The 16,669-nt window shown below is 39.8% G+C and overlaps 2 protein-coding genes and 1 pseudogene across 2 annotated transcripts; all 3 read left to right on the top strand.

Annotated features, from left to right (window-relative positions):
- The first annotated feature begins 307 nt into the window (after positions 1-307).
- LOC149397937 (blue copper protein 1b-like) lies at positions 308-1,505 on the top strand. Its single transcript, XM_089613982.1, has 2 exons — positions 308-568; positions 933-1,505. The coding sequence occupies exons 1-2, from the start codon at positions 400-402 to the stop codon at positions 1,412-1,414; spliced, it is 651 nt and encodes a 216-aa protein (XP_089470108.1). The 5' UTR covers positions 308-399; the 3' UTR covers positions 1,415-1,505.
- A 1,031-nt stretch (positions 1,506-2,536) lies between these two features.
- Positions 2,537-7,746, top strand: LOC149397936 (uncharacterized; annotated as a pseudogene).
- Positions 7,747-8,529: 783 nt separating this feature from the next.
- LOC149397935 (umecyanin-like) lies at positions 8,530-10,145 on the top strand. The gene is made up of 2 exons (XM_089615567.1): positions 8,530-8,815; positions 9,210-10,145. The coding sequence occupies exons 1-2, from the start codon at positions 8,629-8,631 to the stop codon at positions 9,539-9,541; spliced, it is 519 nt and encodes a 172-aa protein (XP_089471693.1). The 5' UTR covers positions 8,530-8,628; the 3' UTR covers positions 9,542-10,145.
- Positions 10,146-16,669: the final 6,524 nt, after the last annotated feature.

The raw sequence follows: 16,669 nt of genomic DNA, 5'->3' as shown, positions 1-16,669 counted from the left end.
TTTATATACTCTGACGCGTTAAACTCTATGTGGTCAGTCGTATGTTTATGGGTGTGTAAACTCAAGCAAATTTGATTATAAAATGAAAAGTCATAAAAAAAAAAAAAAAAAATTAACGCGGCAGTCAATATTCGAGGAATTTTTCAGTACCACCAGAATACGGCATACAAAGTTGGAACTAGTCGTGAATCATGACCAATGGAGGGACGTGGCGACCATCCAATGGCTGCAAACCTACCAACTTGTCCAGCCAAAACAGAAGCCTATATCTATAAATAGAAACCATAAACCCTGTCCAAGAGAAAACAGAGGTTTAGTATTTGGATACACAAGAAAAAAAAAATTGTCAATCCAGAGGAAGATATAAAAGAACAGAAGCGTTAACTTGAAGGAAAAAAAATGGCAGGAAAAAGTCATATGATTGTGGTTGCAACCTTGGCCATGGTGGCTTTGGCCTCGGCAACCACTTACATAGTCGGCGATTCTGCTAATTGGGATCTCCCGTCTTCTCCCACCACTTACTCCGACTGGGCCGCTAACAAGAATTTCGTCGTTGGTGACATTCTCGGTAAAACTCGACACATTTTACTAATCTTTCTTATAATCTTGTTTCAAAACTGTAATTAACAGTCAGACAGAGCCAAACATGTAAATTAAAGGGACTAATATGCAACAGAAAAAAAATGAAAAGTTAATTTGTAAAAAATTGGCAAACATTTTTTGTCTACAAATACATTAAAATTGGAATAAAAAAATAAAAAATTAGAAAATAGCCAAGTTAAGCGTTTGACATTGCTAAATAGTCAACGTTTAATAAATTTTAGATAAATAACAAAAAATATGTGTTTTTTTAGACAGCGTTTTAGCCTCCCATGGGCACATAGTGTCTCTCTCCAAGTTCTAAGTTCTAACATTTTATTTTTATCTTTCAGTATTCAATTTTATGGCAAACAGACACGACGTGACAGAAGTGACGAAATCAGGCTACGACAACTGCAACGGTGCGAACCCTATTTCCCGAATCACGTCTAGCCCCGCAAACATCACCCTCAGATCAGCAGGTGAGCACCACTACATATGCACCGTCGCGAATCACTGCAGCTCGGGCCAAAAGTTGGCCATCAACGTCGCCACGGGGGCTCCAACCCCGACCCCTCGATCCGGAGACAACTCTCCTTCCCCGTCCCCGTCTCTGTCTCCTCTCGCCCCTCGATCCTCTCCTCCATCTGCTTCCGTCCCTACCTCTGGCCCCGCCCGTCCCACCGCCACGCCTCCCTCCACGGCCACCACTCCTTCCCCTCCAACAACCACCACGACCACCGCCTCTCCACCTCCCGAGGGAAACGGCGCCGCCTCTCTTGCCGGCGTGGTTGGATTTTCTTTGTCCGCGGTGGCGCTAGCTTTGTTGTTTTAGATTTGTGATTTCCATTTTTATTTTTTGTTATTTTCATGTATGTGCCCGATTGATGGGGGGATTACACTAATTTTTTTTGGTATAATATAAAGTTGGCTTTGATATGTTAAATTTCAAAAATTATTTGGTTTTCTTATCGGTTACTATAATATTTGAATATAAAGTTGGCATTTAAATCTTCAAAGAGAAAAAGTGAGATAGCTTGTTGAATCTTGGCATCAATTTTAAGAGTTCTTTAACTTCAGGTGATTTGTCTACAGATTAAGTAAACTTTAATGGACATTATAGAGTGTCATTAGTCATAGCTAGGAGCACTTTAACCAAGTAAGAAAGCTGCTTAGGAGGTGCTCATTTTGATACATTTTAAAAAATGGACTAAACAAAACACAAATGTATTCACTCGCAACACTATTAACAACGCATGTAAAAAAAAAATAGCATAGGCAATTTTAAAAATACCTTAGCATGGCCCACTTTAATATTTTATAATGTTATCTAAGCATTATTCATTTATTATCTTATTGTAAACAAAAAGCTAATGATAGATACTAAAAAAGTATTGATGGAAACCTTCATTTTGAAGATTATTAAACTTCAAAATGTGGGTTTGAAGGCCGTTTACTCCAATGAAGACCCTCGTTTTCAAGATCTTCAAACCTCAAAAAGTTAATTCTTAATATTGAACATTTTTTTATACCTTCATAGTTCATATATTTATTAAGCTACAAATCGAAGGTATTTTTGTAGCTGATAACTCTATTTTAAGCTTTTTTTTTTTATTTGTCATTGAATATATAACAACACAACATCTAAGATTTTCGAGTTTCTGAATCATTCAACATCAACAATAGTGACGTGAATTGTGACCTTATATTACAAATGCCAAAAATCATATCATCAAAAGCATACTTATAATATTACAAAACCCAGTATGTCATAACTCAAATCCATACCCATTGATAATATTATTGACGAGTTTGGAAATACGAGATACACCCAAAACTTCAAACTAAGAAATTTTCTCTGTAATTTTACACCATTTTTGTTTCCAATCTTCTTATGGATTCCTCATAAGGGCAAGCTTTGTCGGGTCAAACTCGCGGTGATGTTTTGATGGAAAACATGGACAGTTTTGGGGTTGAAGGCTTTTTCTCTGAATCTTCTTTCTTATGGATTTCTGAGCGTTTTCCATTTTTACGAAATCAGAGAAACCACCGAATCACGACTCAGATGCAGTGGCGCCAAAGGAGACCAACGCGCAGACAAAATGCAAGCACTCCAATGCATTCCCTCTGATTACTGGTTGACCACATTCGAGTATAAGACCAATAAAAAAAAGAGGCCATCGAAACGAGCTCGACGGGCTGTAAGCCCCGAAACGTTGCGACGACAACAACCATCACTGGTCTATGCGGCAGAGGAGAAGAGATGGAGAGTGAGTCCGTGGTGTTGAACTGAGTGACGAGTTCGAGAGAGGAACAAATCAAATTTGATTCAAATTGAGTATCACAGCTTATGGAAGACACGTCGAACATCAGAAGGATTTTGGTGTTTTAATTCGAGGAACATTTTTAGTCTTTTAAATGGTTATACTCAATCTTCGGAAGAATAATATGGGAAGAGAGAGAGACAGACTTTGTTTTTTAAAATAACTGTTTGCTAAAAATGTGCAATATGAATAAGTTTCTTAATTTTTTTTTTTTATTATTGATTTTATATATAATATATTATTCATTATTATTATTATTATTATTGTATTTAGGATTATTCCATTTTTCTTTATTTCCCTTTTTTTTTGTTGTATAATAGTTATATATACCCAGACTATTCTATTCATTTACAATGCAATTCAGACTTCCTATTTTTCTATGAATCCCTAAATCTGCATGGTATCAGAGTCATCTTATTCAGTCATGGTTTTTGTTAATTGATCTGAAGAAAGTTAATATACCAAGCACGGTGTTCGCGGATCGACCTATGTTTTTTGTCCGTATCGTTGGTATTTTCGCCTCTTTTTCTTGATTTGTGGATGTCGTAATTGGTTGAGTGATTGTCCAGTTCGTCGATTTGGTGCTGTTTGGATGCGTTGTTGATTTCCTTTTCGGATTTCGATTTGGGGGTTTCTCTCTGTTTTTTGGAGTATTTGGATTTGTGTTTTTCAATATTGCGGGTCGTAGAGATGATTCCCTTCAGGCAATTGGTGTTCAACTGGATGAAAAAAATTACTCGTATTGGAGTTATGTTATGAGGAATTTTTTGCGTGGAAAATCGATGTGGATTATGTGACGAGTGTGCGTCGTAAGCCTACCGATGAGAAGGCTGAAGATTTTGCAACTTCGATTGATGTTTGGGAGGCTGACAACGCGAAAATTATCACATGGATTAACAATTCTGTTACCCACTCGATCGGTGTTCAGTTGGCGAAGTGCAAGATTGCGAATGAGGTCTGGGGACATCTGGAGAGACTCTATACTCAGTCTAATTTTGCCAAACAGTATCAATTGGAGATGGATATTCGTGCACTTCGGCCAGACGGTTTGAGTATTCAAGAGTTCTATTCAGCCATGTCGTCATTATGGGATCAGTTGGCATTGACTGAGTCGGCTGAATTGAAGGCAGTGGCGGCTTACATCTCTCGGCGTGAAGAGCAGCGATTGGTTCAGTTCCTGATGGTCCTTCGTGACGACTTTGAGGGATTGCGTGGTGCGATTCTTCACCGCAGTCCTCTTCCTTCTGTTGATTCTGTGGTCAACGAGCTGCTGGTCGAAGAGGTTCGTCTCAAGTCCAAGATTGACAAGGAGAGTCCATCACCCGCGGTGGCTGCAGTTCTTGCTGCCCCGTACCGTTCTCCTGCTAGTAATACGCCCAGGTCATCACTCACTCTGGATAAATGTGCCTTTTGTAAAGAGAATAGACATTGGAAGGCTCAGTGTCCGAAATTAAGCAGGGACAGAGCACAGCCGCAGCAGCAGCAGCAACAACGCCCAACCCAGCCTCAGTCTTGCCCGACGGCTCTGTGGGCACCCCGTCCGACGGCTCCATGGGCACCTCGTGCACCAGCTCCATGGGAACCTCGTCCGACATCTCCATGGACACCTCCGTCCACCAACGACGTTGTTGCCCCATCTATGGACCCGTACATGTTTGAGCAGTTCCAGCAGTTCCTTGCCTCTCAGCCTCATGCCATGTCAGCCTCTTCCTCTCAAGGTTTGTCCTCATCGTCAGTCCCAGGTATACCATCCTCCGTTTGGATACTTGATTCGGATGCTTCCAACCATATGTTCCCTCATTTTTCATCTTTTGTGTCTTTGTCCCCTCACTCGTCCATACCCATTATGACCGCCGATGACACCCCTATGCCATCAGAGGGTTTTGGTTCTATTGTTACATCTCATATTTCCATTCTTGATGTCTACTATATTCATAGTCTTGCTTTAAATTTTGTATCTGTTAGTCAATATAACCGATTTTGGTTTCGTAGTCACTTTTTCTTCTTCATCTTGTTGTGTTCAGGTGCCGCGATCTCAAATGGTGATTGAGACAGGCCGTAAGCAGGGGGGACTCTATGTCTTGGATGAACTTAAAGTAACGGATGTGGCTGCCTCTAGTGTGGATTTATCTTCCTTTTCGTTTGAGTCATTTATTGTCTGAATTTTATTTGTGGCATTCTCGTTTGGGTTATGTTTCAGCGTCTCGTTTGCGTTTTTTGGTTTCTACGGGAGTTTTAGGAAATTTGAACTCCCAGGATATTTCTGATTGTAGTGGTTGTAAACTTGCAAAATTTTCAGCTTTACCTTTTCATAAAAGTGCTTCATCTTCTCTTGCTCTGTTTGATCTTGTGCATTCTGATGTGTTGGGACCTGCTCCCGTGTCTACTAAGGGTGGTTATAGATACTACGTTTCCTTTGTTGATGATTTCACTCGTTACACTTGGGTTTATTTAATGAAGCGTAGATCCGATTTTTTGAGCATTTATTGTGATTTTAGAGCCCTCGTAAAAACACAACATTCTGCTGCCATTAAATGTTTTCGTTGTGATTTAGGGGGTGAATATACTTTTAACGATTTTTTCCAGTTACTTGCTTCCGATGGGACTATCCGTCAAACCTCATGTACTGACACACTTCAACAAAACGGTGTAGCTGAAAGGAAACATCGTCACCTTGTTGAGACTGCTCCCTCATTCCTCCTGTCTGCCGAGGTTCCTAGTATTTTTTGGGGGGGAAGCTATCCATACCGCTGCCTATGTCATAAACAGAATCCCAACCTCTCATAATTCAGGTTTATCCCATTTCGAAAAATTGTTTGGAAAAGTCCCTGATTATGCTTTTTTGCGTGTTTTTGGTTCCACTTGTTTCGTGCTCCGAACTTACGTCGAACGTGATAAATTGTCTCATAAGTCTGCTTTGTGTGTCTTTTTGGAATATGGTGTTGGTCAAAAGGGATATCGTTGTTTTGATCTGGTCAGTCAGAAATTGTATGTCTCTCGTCATGTTGTGTTTTTAGAGAATATTCCTTTCTTCTCTGTTCCCGCTATTTCTCATAACATGACTCAGAATGATCTTATTCGCATTGATCATTTTGATATTGACACCAATGAGGTTGTACACACTGATACTTTGGTTCCCGAGACACACAACTTCTGACCCCTCCTGCTACGACTACTCAGCCATCACTTGAGATTACGGATCATCCTCATCTGCGTCAGTCCACCCGTCCTCGTAAGTCCACTAAACTTACCGATTTTGCCTATTCTTCATACTCTACCTCTTTTGCTTCTTTTCTCGTTTCTCTTCACTCTTTGTCTGAGTCTTTGTCCTATAGAGAGGCTGTTGTTGACCCCCTTTGGCAGACTGCTATGGCTGATGAACTTACTGCTCTACATCAAACTCACACTTGGGATTTCGTACCGTTGTCGTCAGGGAAGCGAGCCATCGGTTCTCGTTGGGTCTATAAGATCAAGACCAAATCAGATGGGTCCGTGGAGCGGTACAAGGCCCTTCTTGTTGCTAAAGGCTATTCTCAGGAGTATGGTATGGATTACGAAGAGACTTTTGCACCAGTCCCAAAGATGACGACGATCCGCGCTTTGATCGATATGGCTTCCGTACATCGTTGGCAGATATCTCAGATGGATGTGAAGAATGCCTTCTTGTATGGTGATCTTCACGAGGAGGTCTACATGACCTCATCCTGGTGTCGCGCATCAGCCCGGTCATGTGTGCAAGCTGCGCAAAGCTCTTTATGGTCTCAAACAAGCTCCCGAGCTTGGTTTGAGAAGTTCTCCACGGTGATCACCTCCCTTGGTTTCATTCCTAGTCAGCACGATTCCGCTTTGTTCGTTAAGCATACAAGTACAGGTCGTATCCTTTGCCCTTGTATGTTGATGACATGATTATTACCGGTGATGATTATGATGAGATTGAATCGTTGAAGTCTGACTTGGCTCAGTGCTTTGCTATGAAAGATCTGGGTTCGTTGCGTTACTTTCTGAGTATAGAGGTGGCTTTTTCTCCGAAGGGCTACCTTTTATCTCAGTCAAAGTATATATCAGATCTCTTTGAGCGCGGTCGTCTCACTGACAACGGGATCGTTGATACTCCTCTTGAAACCAATGCACGGTACTCTCCATCTGATGGGCCTCCTCTGCCCGATCCCAGTCTATACCGTACGATGGTTGGAAGCTTGGTTTATCTCACGGTTACTCGTCCTGATATTGCGCATGTTGTTCATGTTGTTAGTCAGTTTGTCACTGCTCCTACCACAGTTCATTAGGCTGCCGTTCTGCGCATTCTCAGGTATCTTCGTGGTACTCAGTTTCAGAGTCTATTGTTTCCCTCCCGTCTTCATTGGAGTTGCGCGCTTACTTTGATGCCGATTGGGCTGGTGATCTTACGGATCGCAAGTCCACCACTGGATTATGTGTTTTCCTTGGAGATTCACTCATCTCTTGGAAGAGCAAGAAGCAGGATGTTATTTCTCGCTCTTCCACTGAAGCTGAGTATCGCGCTATGGCTACGACTACATGTGAGATTGTTTGGTTATGCTGGTTACTTGCTGATCTGGGTGTCACACTTCATCATCTTACGCCATTATACTGTGATAATCAGAGTTCCATTCAGATTGCTCGTAACTCGGTCTTTCATGAGCGAACCAAACATATTGAGATTGATTGTCATTACACCCGCCATCATCTACAGCTTGGTACAATCACATTGCTATATGTTCCCTCTTCACTTCAGATTACCGATTTATTCACGAAGGCTCATTCTACTTCGCGCTTCCGCTTCTTAGTTGACAAACTCTCAATGCTTATTGATGTAGCATCGTGAGTTTGATGGGGGATATTAGCGTATATATATAATATATATTAGTCATTATTATTATTATTATTATTATTATTATTATTATTGTATTTAGGATTATTTCCCTTTTTCTTTATTTTTCTTTTTGTTGTATTATGGTTATATATACCCAGACTATTCTATTCATTTAAAATGCAATTCAGACTTTCTCTTTTTCTCTGAATCCCTAAATCTTCATTAATTACATTTTTTTTTAATAGTTTACAAATAGCTACTTTGTTACATTTATAACCTAATTAAAGATTGACTTTGAAAGCGCGATACACAACTCATAATTGATTTCTATATAAGATTTTACAAAATTTCTATTTTTTTAACAAAGATTTTATTATAAGATGAGATATCACCTAAACCCCGCGGTAAACTATATAACTAAAGATATCTTACTGAGACAAGACAGCAAAAAAAAAAAAAAAAGCTAGATATAAGCGAGGAATCGTTGAGATCGATCTAGGCTATATTTAAAACTTATAGTTCATATATTCATTAAAATTTGAAAAACTTGGTTAGAAGTTACATTTTAAGACCACGTACGTGGAAGATTCAAGAGCCACTAGAGTCAACCTAAAGAAATAAATGAATTAGTCGGCATTTTTATGTGGATAGGCATAGGCCAAAGACACGCAAAGGACACGTCGATAGTCAAAGGTCAAAGAGAAGACGAGGACAAGGACGTAAGAACATTCCGAGTCGTAGTCTTTACGTATATCCATTTATTTTTCCGTCGAGAGATATCTCACTTCCTACAACATAATACATCTATTTATACACTTGGGGTGTTTTCTCTGTAAACCTGAGTAGAAGAACCGTTCAACATATTCCAGATCCTAAAATAAAAAAGTGAATACAATGAAAATGTTAGGTCGAATGGGTATATTAATTACCACAATAATAATGCTGGTGTTGGTATTTCTTGAGAGCAGTAACGCAGCTGAATATAGGGTTGGAGGGGATTTTGGTTGGAACGTTCCTCCAAATGCTACATTTTACTCTGAATGGGCTAGCTCCAAGACTTTCCAAATTGGCGACACTGTTTGTAAGTTTATTACGTAATTTCTCTTTTGATCATCTAAATCATTGTTCTTGATCTGAAAAAATTATGATTTGTATAGTCTTCGAATTTTAAATCTCCTGGTAAATTAAGTGGTCTATATTTTTGTTTGCAGTCCTAGTCTATGAGCTTTAAATGCGACTTTTTAAAGTTGATAGTATATCGATCTTTCGAAATAAGTTTTTGTTGATTCTTTGTTACAGTATACTGACCATTTTACAAAATTAAAAACTCGCATAGACCGCACATTTAGGATTTCATCAAAATTTGGTAAAAATCTCATTATACTAATCCTTGATATATAATTTATATATAGCATAAGTCCAGAAATTCATTTGATGAAATCTTAATTTCTTCTATATTTATTATTTCACATTAGTGTTCAACACCAGTGAGAACCAAGGCATAGTGGATGTGGGCTTAGTGGCAAACCAAAAAGACTACCGAAATTGCGCCAAACCCGGCATCATCTTTACCGGTAAAGGCAAAAGCGAACTCATTGTGAGCCTTTCCCCGGGCTCTCAGTACTACACGTCTAACTTCGAAGACCACTGTAAACGCGGCTTAAAAGTGATCATAACTGTCGGATCGCCCACAAAAACCTCTCCGTTTATATCAAATCGCGCCTCGAATCTCTCTTCTATGAGCTCCGGCGCCGTGGTTGTGACAATTGTCTATACCTTTCTGGTTGCTCTCTTCAATTATTTCTAGGTCCCATTCCAAGTCCAACCACTGTAGTGGATAATGTTTGTTGTGTGTAAAGTTTTAAAAGAAATTGCATATATCAATATTATTTTGTGAGTATATTTTTACCATAACGAAATGTTTCTGACGAAAAGCAATGAAAATGACAAGGAGGTGGAAACTAATTGCGGAGGGTCATCATTAGTTCGTGGAAAGAGTTACGACCGTTTTAGTGAGTAATGGTCAGGAATACATGTAATGTGATAAAATGGTCTATAGACCCAAGTACAATATATTAGTTTGGCCAAAACTCATTTCGGGTTCTAATAAAACTTTAGTTCAAAGGTTGTTTTTGGCTTTCAAAAAATATATTTCTGACTACATTAGTTCTAATTTCAACATATTCTTACACTTTTGTCTAGTGTTGAGATCTGAAAGACATATAAATAGTTTAAAAATAGAGCTTTGAACTCAAAAGTTCACAAACATTTTCCAAGTCTTCATTTATGATATCACTCAACACCGCTAAATGAATGATACTGACAATGTCTTTATTCAGACGTGGTTATGTTTTTGTTTGAAGCAATACTCTAACAAATACATAGGTCAGAATAACTTCTTGAACATCAACGGCTAGACGAAATTTACAAATTGCCATTATAGTTATTATTTACATGTGAGATGTAGCTAACATGTTGCCATACTTGAATCAATTGCATTTACTCACTGATTACCAGTGCGGGTTTATTTACCCACCAAGGTATGATAATAAATATATATATATATATATATATATATATATATATATATATATATTACATTTTAACTATCTTATACACGAATTTCATATATGTGAGTCTCACAAGTCCAACGAGGCTGATCAGTTATATATCAATAAGCGTGAACAATAATCATGAAATACGAACCCAAATTCTATAGCACACAGATCAGTGGAACAACGAGAAAGAGTTTACACACATACACCAGACACTATGTTTCTCATCCAGCTAGTCTTAAAGGTCTAAGAAAACAAAAATGTATGAATAAATACTTCAAGTGACCACCAGTGCAGAATATCTCTTTTATAGGTGTCAACATTTTTTAAAGTCAAATTAGGTTTCAGACCCATTCACTACCAGTACAGATACTCGTAGAAGGTCTCTCTCAGATAATTTTAACAAAATAAGAAACTTCCCAAAAATACCAAAATAATAAGGTTTAAAGACAGGTCTAAGATGTCTCAACATATTACAGAGCATATTGCAATATATTTTGCCAAAACAGATTTTCCAATAAAAAAAAAAGCCAACATCACATGTAATAACGAAAGTGCTTGGAGGAGATTTTTGGATAAAAATGTGACAAAAATTCAATTTGTTATGTTGCATATAATAACTATATACATGATTTTTTTTTTTTTGCTACTTAATAAGAATATAAAACGAATTTCTCTTTTAAATACAAACTTCAAATAAGACACGAAAGTCTGACTTTCACAAAAAAAAATATAAAAAATAAAAAGTAAAAATAGTAGAGCCATGCAATTCCAGATCTAAATCCTAAAATGTAATACGTATCTATAAATTTTAAAAGCCGCTAGTGTCACTGTCAACGTCCAAATAAATGAATTAGGCGGCCTTCTATTTATTACTTTGAAAGGTCAAAGAGACGCTAAGGACAAAGTTGACGAGCCAGAGGAGTACGTTTCCTCCAAATGCTACTTTTTACTCTAAATGGGCTAGCTCCAAGACTTTCCAAATTGGCGACATAGTTTGTAAGTCTTTTTCGTAATTTCTGTTTTTAATAATCTTAATTATTATTCTTCTTGACTGACAAATTAGTCTCTCTTTTATATATACAAATTACAATGCACTGCTCGTAGTTCATGAGCTTTATAAATAAACCAAACTGGCCATACAGTTCGAACTAATTCATTTTTTATTATCGTTATGTTTATTTGACTAATAAGTCACAAGTTATTATTTAAAATATATTCGCATAAACATTCTAGAAATTGAGATGTTTACATATCTTAGAAATCTAAAATAAATCCTGCATGAATATTTTAGTAATTGATATGATTACATGTTTTAGAAATATAAAAGAAAATCTAAGACTTATGACTTTAGATCTGATTGTTCGATCTAATTTGTGGTTTCAATTATTGAAACATGACCGGTCTATTTTAGACCAATCTAAAAAACTCAAAATAGATTGTAACAAGATACGATAAAAACCATTTTATAATATACCACTACTTTAAAAAAATCGGTTATCCGGTTCAGTTTAGGATATTTCAATTTGTTTTACATTTTTTGTGATAAATTTATCACTCTGCAAAAATAATCAGTACTTTATCTCCACCTTCGAGAACCAATGCCAGCGCGGGATGAAAATGATGATCACCGTCGGATCGCCCACACAAATCTCTCCTTCTAAGCCAAATCATGCCTCGAGTCTCTCTTCTTTGAGCTCTAGCGCAATGGTCGCGACGACTCTCTATGCGCGCCTTTCTCTTTGCCCTTGTTAATTATGTCTAAAGTATAGGCCCAACTACGTGGGTCGTATGTTTTACCCTGGCATTTTATCAATTTTTTTTATATTTTAGTATAAAGTTATATAAATATATATATTTTTTAATTTGATCTTTCTTAATGTTTTTTTTTCTTTTCAAATTTGTCCTTTTTTATTGTAATTTTTTTGTTCCGCCACTGTTTCTTGTTTGTTTATGTGTATAGTTTAGAAGGAAATAATTACGTGTATCAATATTGTAATTGTTTAATAAGTACTTTTAAGTTTTAACAATGGTAGGTTATGCATTTCCTCATTAATTATTCAATTTAATGAAACTACTAGCCACACGTGATAATTAATACTTCTTTTGTAGAAGTACTAGGCTGTAACTGATGATTACGATTATTAAGGTAATGATAATTAAATTATTCAAAAGAACAGCGCATAGGAATTGACAAAGCGTGTGTGTGTGAGAGAGAGAGAACCAATTTCTAACTAACACAGGTATGAAGTATGTTACGGGATAAATTAGTCAGACTCCGATCTGGCTAGTCGGACTACCGAGCAGAAATATGAATCCAGCACCGAGCTCAGGTTAAGTAAACCCAAGGGCCATCCATTGAAAAGGAACGAACCGTTCATAAGTTAAGAACGAAACCCACCGATCAGAACTTCGAAGAGAAGAGAAGAACGTGGGTCAAAGACTAGTCAAAACTAATAGAAAACATGTTTCAAGCTCTAAAACGCACACCTCGACGGTTCAGGAACCACGCGAGGAGCATTAACCGCCCACCTCAGAGAGAGGCGAAAGGCAGTTACCCATAACCGTCCAGAACGTGGGATTGATCACCCCACGTTCCTCAAAATAACCGTCAAAGACACGACCAGATGAGTATAAATAGAGGCAGCAGCACAGAACGAGACACGGACTTTTTTACACACTTTCCTTCACTTGAAATCTCTAGAAAACATTGCTCTCTTGTATTAGATTCGTCTGTATAAAGAGAAAGTCTTGCCTAAATCACCTCTGTACTCGGAGGCTTTGTACTCGGAATCAGTGTATTTTCGTGAGATATTGTTGTACTAATTTTACAAGTCAACAGTTGGCGCTAGAAGGAGGGGGACCAGCTGAAGAATATGGCTAGTTCGTCCGCACCCGTGAACGCTGTCTCTAACCAGGAGACGGAGATAGAGCACCATAACCGCACCCTGCCTCTCACCTCGGAAGAAATAGCTGAACTCCTTCCGGAACCCAGCCTCGAAGAACAATTCAGACAGATGCAAGAGCGTCTCTCGGTCTTAGAGGCAAATAACAGGGATTTGAAAAGAAGGTTACAGGAAAATAGGGTCACACTGCGAAGCGCGATAGTGATCCCAGATGAAGAGCCCTCGCACCGATCAGGGAAAGAACCCATCGGACGAGATCCGCAGGTTAAGAAACCTTGGAAACATGCCAGAGATCGGTATGAGAGGATGGAAGATGTTTCTGAGTCCGAGAAGGAGCAGTACAGTCAGGAAAAGATTCCTGATCGGTACCAGCCCAGCACGGACAAAGGACATTCAAGCACTTTCAGGCACAGCTTAGAAAGCTCGGAGACCGAAGACAGTGCAAGCACCAACAAAACAAATCTTAGAAGATTGGAACGTCGGATTGAAGAGGTAGCCCTAGGTCAGAAGGAGTTTGTTCCAAAGGTCGGAGAAGCTATCTCCCCGTTCACGGCCCGCGTATTAGAACACCCGTTGCCTGATCGGTTTAGGATGCCAAGCATCCCAGTATACGATGGAAAGACCGACCCGGGAGATCATATAGACACCTTTTCCTCTTGGATGCTGCTGCAAGGAGCCGGACCAGAAGTTATGTGCAGAGCCTTCTCTATCACTCTGACTGGCTCAGCCAAAAGATGGTACAGAAAACTCAAGCCAAACTCCATAGGATCCTGGAAACAGCTGTCTAGAAAATTCATGGAACAGTTTGTCGGCTCCAGTTCAGGGAAAACTCCCAAAGAAAGACTGCTGGCGGTAAGACAAGCCCATGACGAGTCTCTAAAAGATTTTATTAATCGATACTCGGAACAAGCACTTCAGGTTGACGATCTGAACGAAGACTTTAAGCTCTTCGGGATCTCTTCCGGCGTCCGAACAGAATCAGAATTCTGGTGGTCTCTTCAGAAGACTAGTCCAAAGGACTACAACGATTTCTTGAAGAGAGCTCAGAAATATATCAACGCGGAGGAAGCAAGGCTGGAGGCAAGAAAAGCAAAGCCGCCGAAGAGCTACCGAGAAGAGCATAGGGAACGACATTCTGAGGACCACCGCCCACCGAAGAAGAGCCGGTCAGGAGCAGGACCTCTGAAACCTTTTTCCAGTAAGTTCGATAAATATCATAAGCTCAATGCCCCGATAGAGGAGATATTTAGTCTTACACAGGACAAGGAAGATTTCCCTAAGCCAAAGCCGATCAAGAAAGATATCTCAAAGAGAGACAAAACAAAATATTGCGCTTTCCACGCGGACATCGGTCACCGTACTGCCGACTGTTTCAACCTCAAAGAGGCCATAGAAGCTCTAATCCGAAGAGGAGCGTTGAAGAAATTCAAGGCCGAGCAAGGGGAGCAAGAGGAGCAGAGAGGTGAGGCATATGCCGAAATCTCACTCATAGTCGGAGGACCACATGTGGGAGGAACTTCAAGGAGCGCTCAAAAAAGCTATGTAAGGGAAGCCTACGCAGGACCCCGGCAGATCTTGTTTACAGCCGAGCAGAGGCCTAACAAGATAGCCAAGTCTAGCTCGGAGCCTATTACCTTTACAGCAGAAGATGCTCGGTGGGTGATGTATCCTCACAACGATCCATTGGTCATTTCGGCCTTAATCGGCAACAGGAACGTACACCGGATTTTGGTGGACACTGGAAGCGCTGTTGACGTACTCTATGAAGACACGTTCAACAAGATGGGTCTTAAGCAAGACACGTTGGCTCCTTCCCCTGAGAACCTCTATGGCTTCACGGGAGATTCAATCCAGCCCAAGGGATTAGTCCCACTCCCAATAACTGTGGGAGAAAACCCGAGGAGTAAAACCATCAACACAACATGGATAGTGGTCCCCGGAAAATCTTCATTCAATGCGATCATTGGCAGGCCAACCTTGCAGTCCCTCGGGGCCGTTGCGTCGGTGGAATATTTGAAGATGAAGTTCCCTACCGAGCACGGAATAGGTGAAGTAGTCGGAACTCAGGCTATCGCAAGGAGCTGCTATGCGAATTATCTCAAAGAGAGTCAGGACAAAGATGTTCACAAGGTTATGATGATCGATCCAGATTTTGACCCACGCCTCCCGAGCCGAGAAGAAATTGGCCCAGGAGACGAAGTCGAGGAAGTCGCCCCAGATCCAAAGCAACCTGAGAAGAAGCTCAAGATTGGAAAATATCTTGAATCAGGTACCAAAAGTAACTTAATTACTCTCCTATCTAATAGTTTAGATATATTTGCCTGGTCGCAGTCCGACATGACAGGGATAGATCCTCAAATAGCATGTCGTAGGTTAAATATAGATCCTAAAGAAAAACCTATCAGACAGAAAAGAAGAGCCTTAAACTCCGAAAGGTATACTGCTCTGAAGGAAGAAGTAGACAAACTGATTTCTAACGGATCAATAAAAGAAACTAAATATCCTAAGTGGGTGGCCAACCCCGTCTTGGTCAAGAAACCCAACGGGAAATGGAGAACTTGTGTGGATTTTACAGATCTGAACAAGGCTTGCCCAAAGGATAGTTTTCCTATGCCGAGAATTGATCAGTTAGTAGACGCCACGGCAGGTCATGAAATCCTAAGTTTTATGGATGCCTACTCTGGCTACAATCAAATCCCTATGTATGGTCCCGACCAGGACCACACGGCATTCATAACTGATCGGGGGCTATACTGTTATACGGTAATGCCTTTCGGGTTAAAAAATGCTGGAGCAACATATCAAAGATTAGTAAATCGAATGTTCGCCGAATTACTCGGGATCACAATGGAAGCATACATTGATGACTTGTTAGTTAAGAGCCGAAAAATAGTTGAACATACGAATGATCTTAGAAGATCATTCGAACTGTTAAGGCAATATCGCATGAAATTAAATCCTATAAAATGTACATTTGGTGTCTCCGCAGGAAAGTTCTTGGGTTTCATCGTTCATGAACGAGGCATTGAAGTGAACCCAGAGAAGATCACAGCCCTATGGAACATGAGACCACCACGAAACATCAAAGAGGTGCAAAAATTGACGGGATGCATAGCTGCACTAAGTCGCTTTATCTCTCGGTCTACCGACCGAAGTATTCATTTCTTCAATATACTCAGAGGCTCCAAGGAATTTGAATGGACCAAGCAGTGCGACGAGAGCTTCGAATCTCTAAAGGAACACTTGGCATGGCCTCCGACTTTGAGAAAAGTACAGGAGGGAGAGCCCCTGGAGATCTACCTAGCCGTCTCGGAACATGCAGTAAGCTCAGCGCTGATCAAGAATGAGGGAAAACACCAAGTCCCGGTTTATTATACTTCGCGGCGTCTTAACGAGGCAGAAGGAAGATACCCGGAACTCGAAAAGCTAGCTTTCGCCCTCATCACTGCTTCTCGGAAGCTAAAACACTACTTC

The sequence above is a fragment of the Urtica dioica genome, chromosome 5 (genome assembly GCF_054948205.1).
Source record: "Urtica dioica subsp. dioica isolate 48M chromosome 5, U.dioica_male_clone48M_v1_H2, whole genome shotgun sequence".
Lineage (NCBI taxonomy): Eukaryota > Viridiplantae > Streptophyta > Magnoliopsida > Rosales > Urticaceae > Urtica > Urtica dioica.
The sequence above is the reverse complement of the archived record's forward strand: the minus strand, read 5'-3'. Positions and strand labels throughout refer to the sequence as shown.